A 19,002-nucleotide genomic window follows, 5' to 3' on the forward strand; every position below is an offset into this window, starting at 1 on the left:
AGAGAGAGAGAGAGAGAGAGAGAGAGAGAGAGACCTGTTTGATTTGTATGTTGTAGGTCTATGTAAGAGAGGTATCTGGTTAATCTGTGTGTTTATATATGTATATGTGTGTGTCTGTGAGGACATCTGGTTATCTGTATGTTGTGTATATGTGTGTATGTAGTATGTGGCTGGCTGCACATGTGTGAGAGCATGAACTCTGTAGCTGGTCTGTGTACCTGTGGTTCCTAAGCAGTTTGTCACTACTCACGGCTTTGATCGGGGTGTCTCTGTGCCTGTGTGTTCATAAATACCTGGTTATGACCTAAACCTGCCTCTCTGTGCTGGGTAAGACTGTCTAAACCACATGTCCACTTCTCAACTCATCTGTTAGTAGGTCCATCAAGAAGTGACTATGTAGTTGGGTGTGGTGATGAACACCTTTAAGTTCAAGGTTAGTTTGGTCTCATAGTAAGGTCCAGGCCAGCCAGGGCTACATAGTGAGACTCTACCTAATAACAAAAACAAAACAAAAAATGACTATGGGTCTGTATGGCTTCATCTCTAAGTAAGTATGCCTGCCACAGCTGGCCTAGTGGGTTTCTGGGGCATACTGTCCAGGTGTATGAGGGATGGTTCTGTACATCTGTCTATGGATGCATTTGTCTCTCATCTCTTGATATTTTCTCAAGGCCAGCTGGAGGTTTAGGGAGATACTTTATTTATTTATTTATTTATTGGTCTTTTTGAGACAGGGTCTCCCTGTAACCCTAGCTGGCCTAGAACTCACTATGTAGACCAGGCTGGCCTTGAACTCAAGAGATCCGCCTGCCTCTGCTTCCCAAGTGCTGGGATCAAAGGCTTGCACCACTACACCCAGCTGGGAGATACTATCTTAAAAACAATAAAAATCTTGCTCAAGTGGCTGGAGAGATGGCTCAGTGGTTAACAGCTCTTCCAGGGGACCCAGGTTCAAGTCTCAACATCCACATCAGGCATTAGGCATCTTACATCCTACATTTACCTGTACCTCTACATCCACTCCAGCTCCAGGGAATCCCATGCCCTATTCTGACCTCCATGGACACCTGCACACACTTGACATACATACATACACATAAATTTCAAAAAATAAACCTAAAAAATTTACCAGGAAAAAAAGATTCTTGTGTGCCTGTGTGTACATGTGGCCTAGAGGCTCTCAGGGTCATTATATTCTTTTTAGGCCTGTCAAATCACCCATGTACACTTGTGTCTGCTGATGCCCAGCCTGTATGCTAAGTTGGTTTATCACACACACCTGTACCTTATTGGCATGCTTTGTTTGAAGTCCAGGGGATGGAACCTAGGGCATACTGCTTTCTAGATAAGTGTTCTACCACTGAGCTACGCCCCCAGCCTAGACTGCTTTTGACCTGTGGATGCCTTGTGTTTGGCAATGTAGCTCCACCCTCTACCACTGAGCTACATTTCCAGAGTCCTTGTCTTGAGTTGGCTGTCACTGGGTGTCTTGCCCAGATAAATGTCTGCTGACCTTGTCTATGTGTCCCTGGCTGGCAGTCTCAGTGGCCTGGGTCACAGAAGTTTGTGCCTCTGAACAGGGTGACTGAGTATGTGTGTAAATTCCTGCAGTTCCCCCCTCCCCGCCCCCAGTCTGGCCATCTTAGGCCATGTTTACCCTGCCCCCAGCAGATGTCTGCCCTGCCCTGGGAGGGGTTGGCCCTCCTGTCTGTCCAGCTAGCAGTCCACAGGATGTTCTCGAGACTCTGTCTCGGGCCACCCGCAGGTCAGGACCCAGGCGTCCAGGGTGGTGGGGGGGGTGGGGCTGCAGCGTGGGGGGGGAGTATCCCTATCAGGACACGGGAATGAGGGTGGGGGGCAGAGAAGCGGAGGAGCCCAACAGGTTCCGCCTCATTCCTGCCCTGCCTCTCACTTCCTGGGTGCCAGCCCGGGGCAAAGGTGGACAGAATGAACCCCACGGCCTCAGATACCTGGGTGGGGCAGTAGGTGCTACTGCTGGGCACCTGGACCAAAGATACCCCTCCATCCCGTGTCTAGCTTTGAATGCAAAGTGTCTATTATTTACCTAATCTACACAACAACTCATTGAGCTGGACATAATATTCAGATGGAGAAACCGAAATGAGGGCAGAGCTAGGATTTGACCTTAGCTCTGTATACAGCTGCTGCTTTCCAAAACCTATAGCCTGCTCAGCCTGTCCCCCTCTATGCATCAAGAGTGTGGGGAGCAGTAGGAGCGCTGGTCCCCATGAGGCCAGGCTCAAGGGGCTACCCGCTGGCTCTGAGTCAAAAAGGGCCCCTAGATGAAATGAATAAGAAAACGATTTTAACCGTTTCATCGCCACGACCGGCTCTACCAAAACTTCCGGGGGGTGTGGGGGTGTGTGTGTGTGTAGCGAGGGCCAGCTAGAGGGGACGTAGCCCAACAACTTGAGCGGGAGCACCCCCTTCGGGCGCACTAGGTCCCCTGAACTTGATCCTTAGCTCCGGCTGCTGGGGGGTGGTCCCTGAGTCCGCAGCCCCCTCCCCAGGGGCCTGAGTCACACATGGGGAAAGCCACGAGGGGTGAGTCACCTGGGCGGAGCTGGGGGAGCGAGGCCGGCTGCGCCTTGGGGACCCCAAGGCTGGCCTGAGTCACGCACGCCCTGCCCCCGTTGCCCTCCTGCCGGGCTGTGCGGAGACTGGGAGCGGGAAACGCGGGAGGACTAGGGGAGGGCACGGAGGGAGGAAGCTTCGGTCCTGCAGCTCTGGGAAGCGTGGTTTCCATGACAAAGGGGTGGGGTTGTCTCAGCTCCTTGGAGTCAGATCCTCCTCAGCAGGGACTGCCCCTCCCCGCGCGCTGGGGAAGCCCCTGTGTGTTCGGCCGAGGGGCCCCAAGTTTCAGGTCAGGCAGGAAGGGGTTAAACGGCAGCGCGGTCCGGGTTTCACCGGCCCTGGAGTCCTAAGCTAGGCCAGCGAATCCCCACGGCGGCCCCCGCGCTCACGCGCTCATGCACGCACGCAGCCACCCCACCCCTGGCCCGCACGCACGACCGCGTCGGGCTCCACGCACACAGCGAACTCCGTCGTGTCTCACGTCACGCACGACGCACGCACCCCCGCAGCACTGGGAGGAGTCCTCCGGGCGGAGAAGGGCTGTGTAGCCACGCCGCTGACTCTACTGAATCGCTGCCCCCACTTATTCGACTGCCTGGTGTGACTTTGGCACCCCCCCTGTACACCGAAGGTCACAAACAACTCTGACCCACGGTGTCATATTGACACAGGATACACCTGCTACATGTTGTCAGAACACCCCTGTTCAAAGCTAGCCCTGTTACAAACACAGGCCACACGGACACACAGGGACCACAAGAGTCGCCGCAAGCTCATCAGCCACGCACTGTGTCTGAGACACAAACAGCCGTTTGCACACACAGGCATTTACAGATGCCACACCAGGCAAAGTAGAAAGCACACTTCTTGGTCACCCGGGACTTGGACTGTCGCACAAGCACCCCTCACTTGGAAATTGTGGCAGCAGACATCTGGTAGAGACAAATACGACAGTCATGTCGTCACACAGTTATCACGGGCGCCACACACAAATACTCCAGTTGTTAAAGAGCTATGACAAACCAGGACTCATGATAAGGTCACATTATCACAGTAAAACAAATGATGAAGACAAAGTATTTTTTTCTTTTCTCTCTACTCAGAAACATGGATTCTAGTACCTCTAGAACAACATCAACAAAAAGGATATCACAGGCATACAACCTCATACAACCTCATGCCAACAACCTTAGACACTGCCACACATTCCCTCACACAAAAATAACACACCCATTCTTGTCTACATAACCAGTTCCAGGCTAGCTAGGGCTACATAGGGAGACCCCATCTCAAAAAAATTTTTTTTGGCTCGGCATGGTGGCGCATGCCTTTAATCTCAGCACTCGGGAGGCAGAGGCAGGCGGATCTATGTGAGTTCAAGGCCAGTCTGGTCTACATAGTGAGTTCCAGGACAGCTGAGGCTACAGGGAAACCGTTTCAAAAAGAAAAAAAAAAAAAAAATGTTTTTAATAAAAAAAAAAAATAATCTTGATTCTGACCCAAAGATACTGCCTGAACTACAGAGAAATGCATAGGTTGTGAATGAGGCTCCCTGCTATCCTAGTCCTGGATTTTTGTCTTTTTTGCATGCGCCACCACGCCCAGCATTTGCCTTTTTTTTTTAAGGTAGGGGGAGACAGTGTCTCACCATGTAGCCATAATGGCTGGCCTGGAACTCCCTATGTAGACCAGGCTGGCCACAAACGCACAGAAATCCTCTTTCCTTTGCTGGGATTAAAAAAGAGACCACCACCAGATCCGGCTTTTTCTTCTCTCTCTCTCTCTCTCTCTCTCTCTCTCTCTCTCTCTCTCGTCTTTCTTTTTTGTAGGCATTTTTTCTCTCCTCCCTCCCTCCCTCCTCATACAGTCTAGGCTTACTATAGCTCTAGGCTCACCTCCAACTTGCTGTATAGCTGAGCTCGGCCTTGAACTCCAGATCCTTTTGTCTCTCCGGAGCCCTTCCAAGTGTGGAGATTACAAGTATGCACACATGGCTTCTTAAATTTCTTTTGTAAAATTATTTTAATTTTATTTTATTAACCCATCACCTCCCACCTATACAAATTTGAGCACATTTCTCACAGAGGCAGGGCAGGGCAGGGTAGAGTTTTGGCAGAATGTCAGCAATTGGGGTGCGGAGAGACTGTCAGGGTCCCTATGGTAACATGCATGGAGTCCGCTCAGATATTTTTTGCTCAGCCAGTGGAGAGGTGGGGGTGGGTGCTTTCCACTTGTTGAGGGTCCCAGGGTCCTAATCCCCGCTGTGAAGACTGGGTCCTTGCCCAGATGTGCAAGCTGAAGGGGGAAGGCTGGGGTCCAGCTGTGGCCACAGGGAGGGGTTGACTCACTCACTTCCCAGCAGTACAACCCAGACTGGGCCCAGCTGTTCCTGGAAACAGGCAGAAGGAGGTGGGGTCCCCAAACCAACTGAGGGCTGCTGATCCAAACCTGCAGAGTTGGGCTTTTGGTACCTAAAAATGTTTTAATTAAATTTTGTTGTATTTCATACAGCAATCTCAAACAATCTTAATGATCCTTATAGTACCGTCCCCACCAGCGCTCTCCCATAGCTCTCCAACTTGAACCCACATACTCTGTCCTGGGTGTTAAGGCCCACTGTCCGCACCCATTTTGTAACAACTGTGGTTCCTGGATAACCGGAGGAGGGCAGGGGAAAACGAGGGTGGCTTTATTTCCCCATTTGGGCACCAACTTCTCTGGTGGATGCTGCGAGTTGGGGGAGCCAGCGGCGGGTGTTCCCACACCCGCAGGAAGACAGCCTGGTCAGGAAGCGCCGTCCCAGTTCTTCCCCTCTATCCCCTTCCACAGACTCCCAGGCTCTGGAGTCTGGAAACCAAGACGGAAAGGCGTTGTGGGGGTGTGGTCCAGTCTCCAAGGCTCTCGAGAGTACGCGGCTACGTATTCGACTGTCTGGAGGTAGATTGAGGATTTTATGCGGTGAGGACAGGAGGGTTCAGCCCACTCAAGGGCAGGGTCACAGGAGAAGGCTCTATGCGTTAATGGAAGCAGAGCACATCCCCCACACACCTGGACCGGTCCCAACGTAGAGCCCGCCCCTCCCAGGGTACAGCTAATAACCTCTAATTACTGCATATTACTCCACCCGCCTGCGGGGGAGAGGCTTCTAGGAGACCTGGGGGGTGGGGGGTCAAAGGACGGGGTTTGGGGCTTTTCCATCCCCTTAAACCCGGGTCCACCCGGAGTCAGTTTCTCTGTCTCTGTCTCTGTCTCTCGTCTTTTTTGAGACAGGGTCTCCCTTTAGCCCCAGCTGGCCTGGAACTCACTATGTAGACCAGGTTGGCCTTGAACTCATAGTGATCCGCCTGCCTCTGTGCTGGGACTAAAGGCATGCGCCACCACGCCCCGCAGTATTTATCTCTTAAAGACTGCATAGAGTAAGCACAACACAATGGTGTCTTGAGAGACTTTATTGTTATCAATTGGTATGCCTCTTTTGAGCCCTCTCCATCACCTAAGCAGGGTCTATGGGTGGACGCACCCTTTTCCCACGAGGCGGCGCTCTCGCGTCCTGCTCGCCCCCTGGTGGACTGCGGACCATCAGCAGCCTCCGCCCGGTTCAGGGTGAGGCAAAAGGACTCATGCCTCCAGAGCGGGAAAAACGCAGAGGAAGCTCAGAGGAAGACGACTCCAGTTTGGGCAAGTGTGTCTGGCCATCATTCAGGACAAGGCTTCCTGTCCTGTGTCGCCCACACATGGGCAGAAGTCCGGAGTCACTTCTCTCGGGAAGACCTCTTTTAGGATCGTCTCGCTCCAGGTCCATAGGATGTGTTACAGTTCACGTCTCTCCGAACAGATAAAGGATCCAATCACAACATAGCTAATCAGGAGGGTTTCTCCCAGCTGCAAGGAAAGGACGTGAATATACCTGTTAAACAGGGTGGGACAGCTCCGCCTCAGAAGGATCCTGAGGACCTCTCCACCTCAAAAAAGAGAACCCGGGTAGAGAGGAGGCGAGGACACTCCCACTGCGCAGGGCTGGGCCACCCTGACCCCTAGCGGAAGAGCCGGCACCCGACTGCTGCCCGGATCCAAGATGGCGGAGCAGGAGGCACGGGCTGGCATTCGTGTTCATGTGCCTGGGGCGGAGCCTGTGCCTAGGGGGCGGGGTGGAGCGGGGCGGCTCTCTAGGCCGAGCGGGAGGTCGGGGCTTCGGGCGCTCGCTGGTGGCCGGCCCACAGGCTGCAGCTGCGCGCAGGGGTCGGTGGCCGGGGTCGAATTCCATCGGGAGCCATGAGCGTGGACAAGGCCGAGCTATGCGGGTCTCTGCTCACCTGGGTAGGTCGGGGGGCGGGCCTGGGTCAGGTGTGCGCCCGCTCCTCTCGTCCTTCCCTCTGTCTTGGGACTGGAAGAAGGAAAGGGTCGTTGGCCCAGCGGCCGTTGGACTCTGACCCTAGCACTTGCTCCTGTCACGTGGCAGGCCTGCTTGGAAAGAACAGGTGAGACCCCGCCCCCTCTTTGGCTGGTTCTAGAGCAGGGCAAGGGGACACAGGTGTGCTGGCCTGGTCACATGGTAGCTGGGGGGACCAGGTGACTCGTGGTACCGCCCTGACCTGGGCTTTCAGGGTTTGTCGGGCAGAGGTGAGGTGAGACCACGCCCCCTCCCTGACAGGTGTGCAGAAGCCACTCCCCCGCAGAGCTGGCTACAGGCTAGAGGCCGCCCAAACCAATGAGTTATCTGTTGGCTGGGAAAGTCTGCAAAATGGGTGGTTCCAGGTCCTGAATTTCCCTGTTGCCCTTTCCTTCCCCCATCAGTTGCAGACGTTCCAAGTTCCGTACCCCTGTGCAAGCCCCCAGGACCTGAACAGCGGCCTTGCTATAGCTCGTGTGCTGAATCAGATGTGAGTGGGGCTGAGGGAGAGGATCCCAAAGGGCTCCCCAGCCAGCTCATCCCATTTATTTTCCACCCCCAGAGATTCCTCCTGGTTCAATGAAGCATGGCTCAAGGGCATCTCAGAGGACCCAGGTCCCAACTGGAGGCTGAAGGTGACAGGCGGATGCATGACTAGGAGATAACTAGGGGAAGAACTGAGGAAGTGATTGGGAAGGGCCAGGTAGACACATGCCATTCATGATGGACAAACAGACCTTTCAGGAGGAGGACCAGATGTCTGGTATCAGCCAACCATTTTGTTCTTTCATTTATCTATGGAGCACCTGTGTAGGGCTCCTAGTAAGCAGTAAGACAAAAACCTACCCTCACATGTCTGTCACTGTAGTGATGTGGGCAAAAAAGCACATACACAAATTCAGAAGTTAACTTCCAAAGAGTGTGGTGGCAAATGCCTATAACCCCAGCTACTCCTGGGAAGCTGAGGCAGGAAGAATGTAAGTTCTTGTCAACCTGGGCAACTTACCAAAATCTATCTCAAATTTTTAAAAGGGATCCAGGCATGGAACTCAGAACAGTTGCCTAGCCCACACAAGGTACTGGGTTCAATCCCCAGTACCAGGTGGTAGTGGTAGCCAGAGTGGTAGCACACCTATGGAATCCTAGTACTTAAGTGGCAGGGGTAGGGGTATCAGGAGTTCAAGGCCAGCCGTAGTGGCTACCCAGCAAGTTAGAGTTTAGTCTGGACCACATGAGATGCTGTTTTGGAAAATAAAACAAGTTCAGATAGACTATGATGACAGTTATAAAGAAGGACCACAAGAAACTATAATAGGGGGTAGGTGCTTGAGATGGGCTTTTATTACCATGTGAGACTTGGAGGAAAGCTTTCCCAGGCACAGGAAACAGCAACTGCAGAATCCTTGAGCTGGGAATGATTGAGAAACAGTGAAGAGGTCAGAAGAGAGAGTAATAGATCAAGAATTGTACGACCTAAGTTCGTCCAGGGCCTGGCAGACCAGGGAGGAGGTGTGGATTCTATTTTAAGTTCTATAGAAAGTCAGGGAAAGGTTTTAGCAGAGGAAAGACATAAACTAGTTCAGCCTTTAGAAGCCCACCCCACCCCCCAGCTGCTTGGGGAGGAATGCACTGTAGGCCACAAGAGTGGGAGATGAGGGGTTAGTGGGAGAGGGTTTGCCTAGAATGCATCAATGAGGGGCTGGGAGCATGGTTCAGGGGGAAAGCCCTTGCCTGCCATGTCCAAGTCCTGGATTAAATCCCCAGGACTCCTATACCCTCCCCTGCAGGACACACCACCAAAAAGGGAGAAATGAGAAGTGACTGGTGCAGTCATCCAAGTGAGATGACATTGGTAGTGCCAGGTGGTGAGAAGCGATTGGATTCTGGGACTCGTGAATAAAGATGGTCAGGTAGACACATCGGCAATGCATGTTCTAAAGAGGGTATTTAGAACAGGGTCAAACAAGATGGGATAAACATGGAATAAGAGGTGAGCAGGGGAGGGGAGTGAGGACAGATTCAGGGTCGAGATAGATCCCTATCCATAGATAACTCCTTGGCTCTCCCCAGATCAGCAAGCTGGAGAAGATCTTACAGAGCCTGGTGGAGTACTGGCAGGATGTGAGTAACTGCAAAGAGATTTAGGGAGCTGGGTTGGGAGAAGGAGGAGGGTCTGTGACTCCTGATTACCCCCTCCCTCAGGTTCTGGGCCATCCTGTATTGGAACAGCACCTTCCAGATGTCAGCCTTATTGGCGAGTTCTCAGACCCCTCAGAGCTTGGCAAACTACTTCAGTTGGTATTGGGCTGTGCTATCAGTTGCGAGAAAAAGCAGGGTATGAGGAGGGCTAGAAAATGAGCCAGAGGGCTCCCTGAGGAAATGTTCTTCCTCCCTGACCCATCCCTGGTCTTAGTAGTCACTCCCACCTTTATCCCCAGAGCATATCCAGAGAATCATGACGTTGGAGGAATCTGTTCAACATGTAGTGATGGAAGCCATCCAGGAGGTGGGTGAGGGTGTTCCTTGTGGCAATCCAGACGTGTCAAGGGCAGAGACATTTCTAGGGCAGAGGCAACTAGACATAGAGCTTGCCCTGGTAAGGTCAGGCCTCTGCCTGAAAGTCAGCTGGCCAGACGTCTCTGTCTCATGTATCTGCCAGCTCTAAGTCAGAACACTGCAAGCTCAAAAGATTTGGACTTTCTCTGCATTGGAGGGAGGAGGGCAGCCCCTGGACAGGGATTATCAGGCCAAACTAGTCTTGGGGACTGGGAGTAGAGAGGCTTTTAGGTTGAACTGTAGAAGCTTTGAAGGTTGTGTCAGAGAACCTAGCTCATCAGTGTCCCCTTCCTCAGCTCATGACAAAAGACATCCCTGATACACCGTCACCGGAGACTTATGGGAACTTTGATACACAGGTAAAGATGGGGAACCTGCTAAAGGTCCCAACCCTATTGCTGGTTCTCGGGTTGCCTGAGGTGGAAGGGCTTGTCCTGTGTAGTCCAGGTGTTGAGGGTGAACTTTTGATCCTCCTGTCCTCAGCCCCTCTAGTAGCTGGGTGCTAGTACAGTGGTGCACCACCATATCCAGATTAGGAGTTTGTTGCCCTTAAACATAATCACCCACCCTTGTCCTCAGGGTCTTAGTCTCTTCTTTTGCCAGGTCTCCAGATTTCTCAAATTACACTTCTTCCTGTCCCTTGGGATCCCATCCCTCTTTTAGATCCTGAGGTTCCTTGACCCCCTGAGTGCCAATAGATCTCAGCTTTCCTGTCTCCCAGCCCACTTGGATGCCTGAGCTCTTTTCCCCAACCCCCCCTTTTCCATCTCCTCAGTCCCGTAGGTACTATTTCTTGAGTGAGGAGGCAGAGGAGGGGGATGAACTTCAGCAACACTGTCTGGACCTGGAACGGCAGGTGGGCAGGGCTGAGGGAGCAGGGCCACATGCATAAAGCCACCAGCATACACTCCAGTGCAGGCTCCAGCTCACCTGCCTTCCTTGCCCACAGCTCATGCTCCTTTCAGAAGAGAAGCAGAGCCTGGTGCAGGAGAATGCTGCACTTCGGGAGCAAATGGGCCGACCAGAAGTGGAGGGTGCCCCAGGCCTCACCACTAAGAAATTGTTGCTCCTGCAGTCACAGCTGGAACAGCTGCAGGAGGAGAACTTCAGGTATGGTCAGCTGGGGGTGGGCCAGGGGATGGGGACAAAGGACATCTTTATGTGTCCCCTTCCCCAATACCCTAGGCTGGAGAGCAGCCGGGAGGATGAGCGGCTGCACTGTATGGAACTGGAGCGTGAGGTCACTGAACTGCAGCAAAGGAACCAGGCACTGACCAGTCTGGCCCAGGAGGCACAGGCACTAAAGGACGAGATGGATGAGCTACGGTGGGTAGCAGGTCCTGAGTGCCCACTACACACCTTCAGCATCAGCAAAGTGCCCCCTGGTACTACAACACCTCCCACTCCCAAATGTTGAATGCACTCATACCATGCCTCCTAGGCCATACTGTGCCATCCTGACTCCCTCAGTGCCACTCAGGTCTACTGCACTATCCCCTTAGACCCCCTAGATCCTTGGTATTTCCCTCAGTCTCACAGTGTTCAGTTAGCCAATAGACTCTATTGCACCCTCGACAAATATAGGCCCTCCCAATACCCTCCAGACCCCACTGCACCATCTGGACCTCATCCTGCCCCTGGATTCCAGTGGACTGTACAGTTGCAGCACCCTGTGACACTACTATAACCCCAAAGACCTCTCCTGTGAGAGGATGCTAAAGTACCCAGTGAACCATCCCACTGTATTTACAAAGACTCCCCACAGCCCTCTCATCACCCCAAAGTGTCTTTTTTTTGGGGGGAGGTCTTTTTGAGACAAGGTCTCCCCGTAGCCCCAGCTGGCCTGGAACTCACTATGTAGACCAGGCTGACTTTGAACTCACAGAGATCTGCCTGCCTCTGTCTCCTAAGTGCTGAGATTAAAGATGCATACTACCATACTGGGCTCAGTCTTAGATCTTAAAGATGTCTTCTTTTGTATTTCCATAGCATCTGAATCTGAATTTCTTTTTTATTTAAAGAGAGTATCAGAGCTGGAGAGATAGCTCAGTGGTTAAGAGCACTGGTTGCTCAGGCAGAGGACCCAGGCTTGATTCCCAGCACCTACATGGTAGCTAAGAACCATCTGTAACTCCAGTTCCAGGGGAATTCAACGCCCTCTTCTGGCCTACACAGGCACTGCATGGCATGGGTGCACTTACACACATGTAGGCAGTATGGTCAAACACATAAAAAAATACAAATTAAAAAAATATATACTTTAGGTGTGTAGACCAGGCTGACTTTGAACTCACAGAGATCTACCTGCCCCCGAGTGCCACCTCCCCAGTGCTGGGACTAAAGGTGTGCACCACCACACCCAGCTTCTAAAGTGTCTTTATCTCTCACCCACCCTGTTACCCCAGCTATTCCATGACTCTACAGCTGCACCCCTGAGAATCTTCCCACTCTAACCTATCACCCTAATCACCTCCACCAGCACTAGGCCTTGCCTGACTGTTTCACCACGAACACACATCCCCTAGGCTGATACCCTTCCCTGCCCTACATCCCAGCTGGCCTTTGAATATCCCACTCCCTACCTCCTCTTCAGGCAGTCCTCAGAGCGTGCAGGGCAGCTGGAGGCCACTCTAAACAGCTGCCGCCAACGCCTTGGGGAGTTAAGGGAGCTTCGGCGGCAGGTGAGACAACTGGAGGAGCGCAACGCCGGACATGCTGAGCGCACGCGGCAGCTGGAGGATGAGCTGCGCCGAGCTGGGTCACTCCGAGCCCAGCTCGAGACTCAGCGGAGGCAGGTGAGGCAGGGGGCGGGGCTTGAGTTGGATAGCTCCCTAACGGCTAGTCCCCAGTGCAGCTCTGGTGCCTTCCCACTCTTGTAATTATTGAGCCATGTCCTTTGGATGCAGCCTTCCTCCATCTGGGTTTGTAAGCCTACATTTCCCAAAACACCAACTCCTCCAATTTTTTGGAGCCACTGGCTCCCTTCTGGTCCCTCCTTCCATCTCTGCTGTCCCGATCCCTTCCTCTTCTCCCCTTTTAAAAAAAAATATTTATTTTGTGTATGAGTGTGTGTATGTGTGTGGGCACACAGTGGAGATCAGGATACAATATACCAGAGTTGATTATCTCCACCACGTGGGTTCTGGGGACTGAACTTAGGTAGTCAGGTTTGGTGGCAAGTGCCTGTACCCACTAAGCCATGTCTCCAACCCACCCTTCCCTTCCTCCAGGTGCAAGAACTGCAAGGCCAGTGGCAGGAGGAGGCCATGAAGGCTGAGAAATGGCTATTTGAGTGTCAAAACCTGGAGGAAAAGTATGAATCAGTGACAAAGGAGAAGGAAGTGAGTCTGGAGTCCCACAACCCACACTCTGCCCTGCCTTGGGCCAGCCTTTTTCCCAAGAGGCCCAGCTGGCTTCTTTGGCATCTTGAATTCTGTCCCTGCAGCGGCTGCTGACAGAGAGGGACTCCCTGAGGGAGGCCAATGAGGAACTGCGCTGTGCCCAGCTACAGCCAAGAGGATTGACACAGACTGGTGAGTGAAAGATCTGTGGGGTCTAAGAGAGGGGTGGTCTGGGAGAAGGGTGGTCTGGGGCTGAACTCAAGCTCCCAAAATTGATTCTTGAAAAGAGAACCCAAGAATGGGGACTGTGGGTATACAGAAACCTAAAGACCTGCTTTCTCCAGACCCCTTGCCAGATCCTACTCCTTCAGGCCTGGAAAACTTGGCAGCAGAGATCCTGCCTGCAGAGCTCAGGTATATTGGGGTCTCTCAAGGCTCTGGACCCACCCCAAGGCCAGTCAGGGCCCACCCTCAGCCCAAACCTCAGAGTAGAAGCCTATCTTCCTTGTTCCCTGGTCTTAGCTAGATCCCTAGGCTTCCCAGCTCCCAGTTCTGCTCCAACATGGGGCTCTAGTCCTCTGAGATCTGTTTAGTGCACAAATTAAGTCCAACCCACCTGGCTCCATTCCTCCTGTGAATTCTTGCCTCTTAGCCCTGCCTACTTAGGGTCCAGCCCTGTGCTCACTGGAGCCACTATGAGGTCTAGCCCCTTTCGCTGGCTCTGGGTAGCGCTCTTAACCTCAGCTGTATTATCTTCACAGTTGAATGCAAGTGTTCAACTACACAATCCTTTGTGCAGTTCAGCTCCAGGCCTCTCTAAGGCCCTATCCACTTTGGTTACCCTCCCCAGCTTGCCATTCACCATGCCCAGGGCCGTCCCCCAGAGCCTAAGTCCTCCTCCCCATCACCTAATGGACTGTGCAGGAGCCCAAACTGCCCTTTGAGATGACTGGATCAGAGCCCCACTCACTTCTTCCTGTTCAACAGAGAGACACTTCTGCGGCTGCAGCTGGAGAACAAACGGCTGTGCCAGCAGGAGGCAGCAGACCGCGAGCGGCAGGAGGAGCTGCAGCGCCACCTGGAGGAGGCCAACCGTGCGCGCCATGGGCTGGAGACTCAGCACCGGTGAGTCGACTAGTGTGGAGAGGTCTACACCTGAACCCGCGCAAACACTGAGCATTCCCCCTCACCAGGCTGAACCAGCAGCAGCTGTTGGAGCTGAGGGCCCAGGTGGAGGACCTGCAGAAAGCCCTTCAGGAGCAGGGGGGCAAGACTGAGGACGTGAGTGCCCACCTCCTCCCTGCCTGGCCCTCCCCTGTGCCCCCCAGTAATCCTTCTTTTTCTCCCTGCTGCTGCCTGATGCCTGATGCAGGCTACTGTGAGTACCATGGGCCCAGGGAGACACCCCACCCTTACCTTGCACAGGCCTTCAGACCTCCCTGCCCCCTCTCATCTGCTGTTTCTTTCCCCCAGCCCATCCTGCTGAAGAGGAAGCTGGAAGAACATCTGTAAGTGCAGACAGCTGTCATTTCTGGGGTAGGAATGCCTGGGGCCAAGGTGTGGGAAGTCATAGGGGAATAGAGCCAGTCTGCTCAGGTAGTCTTTGAGGCAGGATCTCATTGTAGCTGATGCTGGCCTTGAACTCCTGATCCTCCTGCCTCTGTCTCCCAAGTGCTGAGAATGCAAGTGTACACCACCTTGCCTTACCCTCAGGTGCGATCTTGGAGGTTTCAGGGAAGGTGGCCAGGACTATTGGGGCACAGTGGGGAAGCATGGACAAGCTTTTAGCCAGGCAGTGTGGTAAAGTGTTTTTGGAAGGTGGCAATGGAACCCAGAGGCCTCACATAGCAAGTATTCTACCACTGAACCACATCCTTTAATTTTATTTTGAGACAGGGTGTCACTTTGTAGCCCACACTGAGCTGGAGCTTGCAATCCTCCTGCCCCAGCCTCCTGCATGTTGAAATCATAGGCATGTACCATCATGCCTAGCTCAGAATCTCTTTTAGCCCTGGGTCTGTGTTCTCAGCATTCGCGAGGTAGGAGGAGGAGGAGCAGGAGTTCAGGGCCTAGGTTGCGTGAGACCCTATCTCAGATCAAACAAATAAAAAAAAACTGACTTAGTGGTGGAGCATTTGCTGCTTAGTATGTTCAGGGGTCCTGGGTTCCATCCTTAGTGCCACAAAATAAATAAATAAATAAATAAATAAATAAATAAATAAATAAATAAATAAATAAAAATCTCATGGGGCTGGAGAGATGGCTCCTTGGTTAAGAGCACTGGCTGCTCTTGCAGATGACTCAAGTTCAGTTCTCAGCACTCACATGATAGCAAACAACCATCTGTCACTCCAGTTCCAGGAGATCTGATGCCCTCTTATCATCTCCATGGGCGTTACACACATGGGTGAACTTACATACTTGTGTGCAAAACAACTCATATACACATAAAATAAAAATCTATGAACACATGCACACACACATGCACACGCACACGCATGCACTGTGCTGTTGAATGAAAAATGGAGCTGAGGGGTTGACAGTGGAAGAGGTTGGCCAGGGGTGAAGGGATAATGGGGGCCAGACCAACATTCAGACCATGGGGTGGGAAAAATTGGACAAGGGCCACCTGGGTAGGGATGTGGAGGGTTGTAGCTCTGATGGCAGAGGAGACAAACAAGCCAGCACACAGCACCTCCAGGCATGGTGGGCTGGCTACTACATCTCAGTGGCTCTAAAGAGGCTCCTGATCTGCTGGAACACCAGTAGGACAGAAGAGAAGCCAGGGAGCTTGGGTGTGGCTTGGCTGTGCAGCATTAGCCTAGCGCTCACCAGTGAGAAGCTAGGGTGTGACTTAGTGGCAGAGTACTTGTCTAGCATGGACAAGGCCCTGGGTTCCATCCCCAGCACTACAGTTGGATGGATAGATAGGTAAAGAAATGTCAGTCCAAGTTTGCCCACTGCTACCCACCTCCTGCCTACAGGCAGAAGCTGCATGAGGCAGATCTGGAGCTGCAGAGGAAACGAGAATATATCGAGGAACTGGAGCCACCCACCGACAGCAACAGTAAGTGCGCTCAGCAGCAGCCAGGGCTAGGGAGAACCCAGAGGGCAACATGGAACTCAGGGGCCCCTGTGTGTTTTCTAGCAGCTCGGCGGATCGAGGAGTTGCAGGACAACCTGCAGAAGAAAGATGCAGACCTGCGGGCCATGGAGGAGCGCTACCGCCGATATGTGGACAAAGCACGAAAGGTGAGGTTGCCAAGTGTCCCCATGGCTCTCCTGCTTTGGCCACCACTGCCTGTGCTTCCCGCTTCTCGTCAATTCCTGCCTCTTGCCAGGTTGTACTTCTCTGCTCCCTGCACTGACAGCTGTCATCCCCACTGTGTCTAGGCTTCTGTAAGCTGTATTGCTGCCATGAGCTGTCATCTATTGCACTCCAGTGTGTCAAAGGGGCTGTGGCACAGTGCAGTGGTAGAGCTCCTTTATTAAAATCCACCAGTGAGGGCTGGGTGTGTAGTTCACTCTTAGAATGCTCTCTTAGCAGGCCAGGGACCCCAGGTTCAATCTCTAGCACTGCAAAAATAAATAGTGCTTTAATCCTAGCACCCAGGAGGCAGAGGCAGAAGGGTCTCCGTTTGAGGCCAGCCTGTTCTACATATGCGTGCGTGCATGCATGCGTGTGTGTGTGTGTGTGTGTGTGTGTGTGTGTGTGTGTATAAAATAAGATGAAAGCAGAGCCTAGTGGCTCAAGTCTGTAATCACAACTACTCTAGAGGCTGAGGTAGGATGGAAAGTTTGAGACCAACTTGAGCTGCAAAGTGAGACCAGCCTTGGCAACTTAAGGGAGACTTGGTTTCAAAGTAAAAATCAGGGCTGGAGAGGTGGCTCAGCAGTTAAGAACACTGGCTACTCTTGCAGATGTTCCCAGCACCCACATGGCGACTAACAACTATCAGTAACTCCAGTTCCAGGGGATCTGACGCCCTCTGCTGACATCCATGGGCATTGCATGGCACAGGTGTACTTACAGGCAGGCAATATACTCATACACATAAAATAAAAATAAATAAAATATTTTAAAAATCAAAGTAAAAGTAAAAAACCTAATCATGCTGGGTGTGGTGGCGCATGCCTTTAATCCCAGCACTTGGGAGGCAGAAGCAGGCGGATCTCTGTTAGTTCAAGGCCTTCCTGGTCTACATAGTGAGTTCCAGGCCAGCTGTGGCTATAGGGAAACCTGTCTTAAAAAAAAAATAAATAACAAACCTAACCAGGCATAGTGGTGTGCACCTTTAATCCCAGCACTTGGGAGGCTTGGCAGGCTGATCTTGGTGAATTTGAGACCAGCCTGGTCTACATAGTGAGTTCCAGGCCAGCTGGGGCTACAGGGAGACCCTGTCTCAAAAGACAAAAAAAAAAAAAAAAAAAAAAAAAAAAAAAAAAATCCAGACATGATGGCACATACTTCTAACACTCCCACGTATGACAAGGAGGCAGGAAGGTCACAAATTGAAGGCTGCCCAGCCTGAATGAGACCCTGTCTCAAACGATGTGACGTCAGTGCTGCAGCTCACTTGCCTGGCATGTGTGAAGCTTGAAGTTCTTCAGTCTCCAAGACAGCAAAAAGTTACCATCATCACCAAGCCAAGCTCACCCTGCCTGTGATTTCTCCAATGCCTAGGTCATCCAGACCCTGGAGCCCAAGCAGCAGCTACCTGTAAGGGCACCTCTGGAACTCCAAGCCCTGAAGACACAGCTCCGGGAGCGGGATGTTAGGATCCGACACCTGGAGGTAGGTTTCCTCAGCATTTTGAGCTTCCCCCTGCACAACCAGGGCCATGACTCTTGCTTCCTTGGCAGATGGACTTTGAGAAGAGTCGGAGTCAACGGGAGCAGGAGGAAAAACTGCTCATCAGCGCCTGGTATAGCATGGTGAGTGAGCTGCCCCAGTGTCTGGGATGTCAGGGACATGTGGGCTCAGCTACCCCTTGCCAATCACACCATCCCTCTAGGGCATGGCCTTGGACCATTGGTCTGGGGAAGAACGGGCTCCTGCCCATGCCCAGTCCTTCCTGGCACAGCAGCGCCTTGCCACCAATGCTCGCCGTGGACCCCCGGGACGCCTGACATCTCTGAGCCTTCGCCCAGCTGACAAACATTGACAGACCTCAGCCCTCTTACCATCTGTCAGCCAACCAGGGCTTCATTCATCCTGGAGTCCTCCAGCTCACCTAGTACCCAACTGGGGGCCTTGGCCTTGGTGCCATAACCTCTGCTCTTTGCTTCCCTAGATGTGGGGGAAGGGGAGGGCAGGTAGCAGGTGTAGGCCTATTCCTTTTAGTAATGTGGTTCTTATCCTTGATTCTCCTTGGTTTCATGTATTATCGGGAAGAGCCTGATTTTATATTTGAGAAGAATAAAGAATTTAAATTTGCCTTGAATGAACTCTGGGCACCATGATGAGGGATAAAAAGTAGGCCAGGAGGCTGGAGAGATGGCTCAGTAGTTAAGAGCACTGGCTGCTCTTGCAGAGGACCTGGGTTCAATTCCCAGGACCCACATGATGGCTTACAACCATTTTAACCCCAGTTTCAAAAAAATCTAACACCCTCTTCAGGCCTTCTTAGGTATCGCATGACACGAGCATACTTACACACATGCAGGCAAAACACTTGTACCAATAAAATAAAAATAATTAATTAAAAACAAAAACAACTGGGCACTGTGGCACACAATTGTAATCCTAGCACTGAGGGAGCAAAGACAGGAAGATCAGAAATTTCAGGTCACCCTCTTCTACATAGGCGGTTTGATGCCAGCCTGGGTTACATGAGAGCCTGTGTCAACAACAGCCTGGGCTACATGACGTGAACATTTCAAATAAAGGGAGGCAGTACATGAATCAGATTAACTGATGGGAGCAGTATTAACTAGGGAAGACTAAAGTAGGCAGGAGAGATGATGGTGGTGCAGGAGGGTTAGGGAAGAGACAGCACTAAATTAAGAGTTCGGGAAGGGAGGCCTAATGGGGAAGTAGCATCATTTAAGCAGACAGCTGAGAGGTGAGCATGGGGCCACGTAGATCCCTGGGGTGTAAGTGCCTGTGGAAGAGCAATC

General features: G+C 52.3%; 1 protein-coding gene and 1 long non-coding RNA gene across 13 annotated transcripts in view; one reads left to right on the forward strand and one right to left on the reverse strand.

Annotated features, from left to right (window-relative positions):
- The window catches only part of Hook2 (hook microtubule tethering protein 2), a 21,970-nt gene extending 3,399 nt beyond the window's left edge, over nt 1-18,571 (forward strand). The window contains exons 1-23 of one of the 12 annotated variants that reach the window (XM_029557396.1): nt 6,769-6,912; nt 7,055-7,073; nt 7,390-7,475; nt 7,548-7,620; nt 8,773-8,895; nt 9,056-9,106; nt 9,188-9,320; nt 9,424-9,491; nt 9,838-9,900; nt 10,317-10,397; nt 10,491-10,651; nt 10,727-10,867; nt 12,135-12,336; nt 12,772-12,882; nt 12,987-13,074; nt 13,227-13,296; nt 13,870-14,007; nt 14,076-14,390; nt 15,867-15,949; nt 16,031-16,134; nt 17,567-17,677; nt 17,746-17,817; nt 17,898-18,566. In XM_029557396.1, coding sequence (XP_029413256.1) covers nt 9,441-9,491; nt 9,838-9,900; nt 10,317-10,397; nt 10,491-10,651; nt 10,727-10,867; nt 12,135-12,336; nt 12,772-12,882; nt 12,987-13,074; nt 13,227-13,296; nt 13,870-14,007; nt 14,076-14,390; nt 15,867-15,949; nt 16,031-16,134; nt 17,567-17,677; nt 17,746-17,817; nt 17,898-18,047 — 1,941 coding nt within the window. In that variant the 5' untranslated portion in view covers nt 6,769-6,912; nt 7,055-7,073; nt 7,390-7,475; ... (3 more) ...; nt 9,188-9,320; nt 9,424-9,440 and the 3' untranslated portion in view covers nt 18,048-18,566. Of the gene's footprint in view, nt 1-6,473; nt 7,074-7,389; nt 7,476-7,547; nt 7,621-8,772; nt 8,896-9,055; nt 9,107-9,187; nt 9,321-9,423; nt 9,492-9,837; nt 9,901-10,316; nt 10,398-10,490; nt 10,652-10,726; nt 10,868-12,134; nt 12,337-12,771; nt 12,883-12,986; nt 13,075-13,226; nt 13,297-13,869; nt 14,008-14,075; nt 14,391-15,866; nt 15,950-16,030; nt 16,135-17,566; nt 17,678-17,745; nt 17,818-17,897 lie in introns of those variants that run through there. The other 11 variants (XM_029557392.1, XM_029557395.1, XM_008855483.2 and 8 more) reach the window with 11 other exon arrangements.
- Nucleotides 6,027-6,988, reverse strand: LOC115068012. Its single transcript, XR_003847382.1, has 2 exons — nt 6,909-6,988; nt 6,027-6,477 (listed from the first exon to the last, which is right to left on the reverse strand). It is a non-coding gene; the product is annotated as an uncharacterized LOC115068012 (long non-coding RNA).
- Nucleotides 18,572-19,002: the final 431 nt, after the last annotated feature.

Source organism: Nannospalax galili, unplaced genomic scaffold (genome assembly GCF_000622305.1).
Source record: "Nannospalax galili isolate Female #2095 unplaced genomic scaffold, S.galili_v1.0 scaffold47, whole genome shotgun sequence".
Taxonomy (NCBI): Eukaryota; Metazoa; Chordata; class Mammalia; order Rodentia; family Spalacidae; genus Nannospalax; species Nannospalax galili.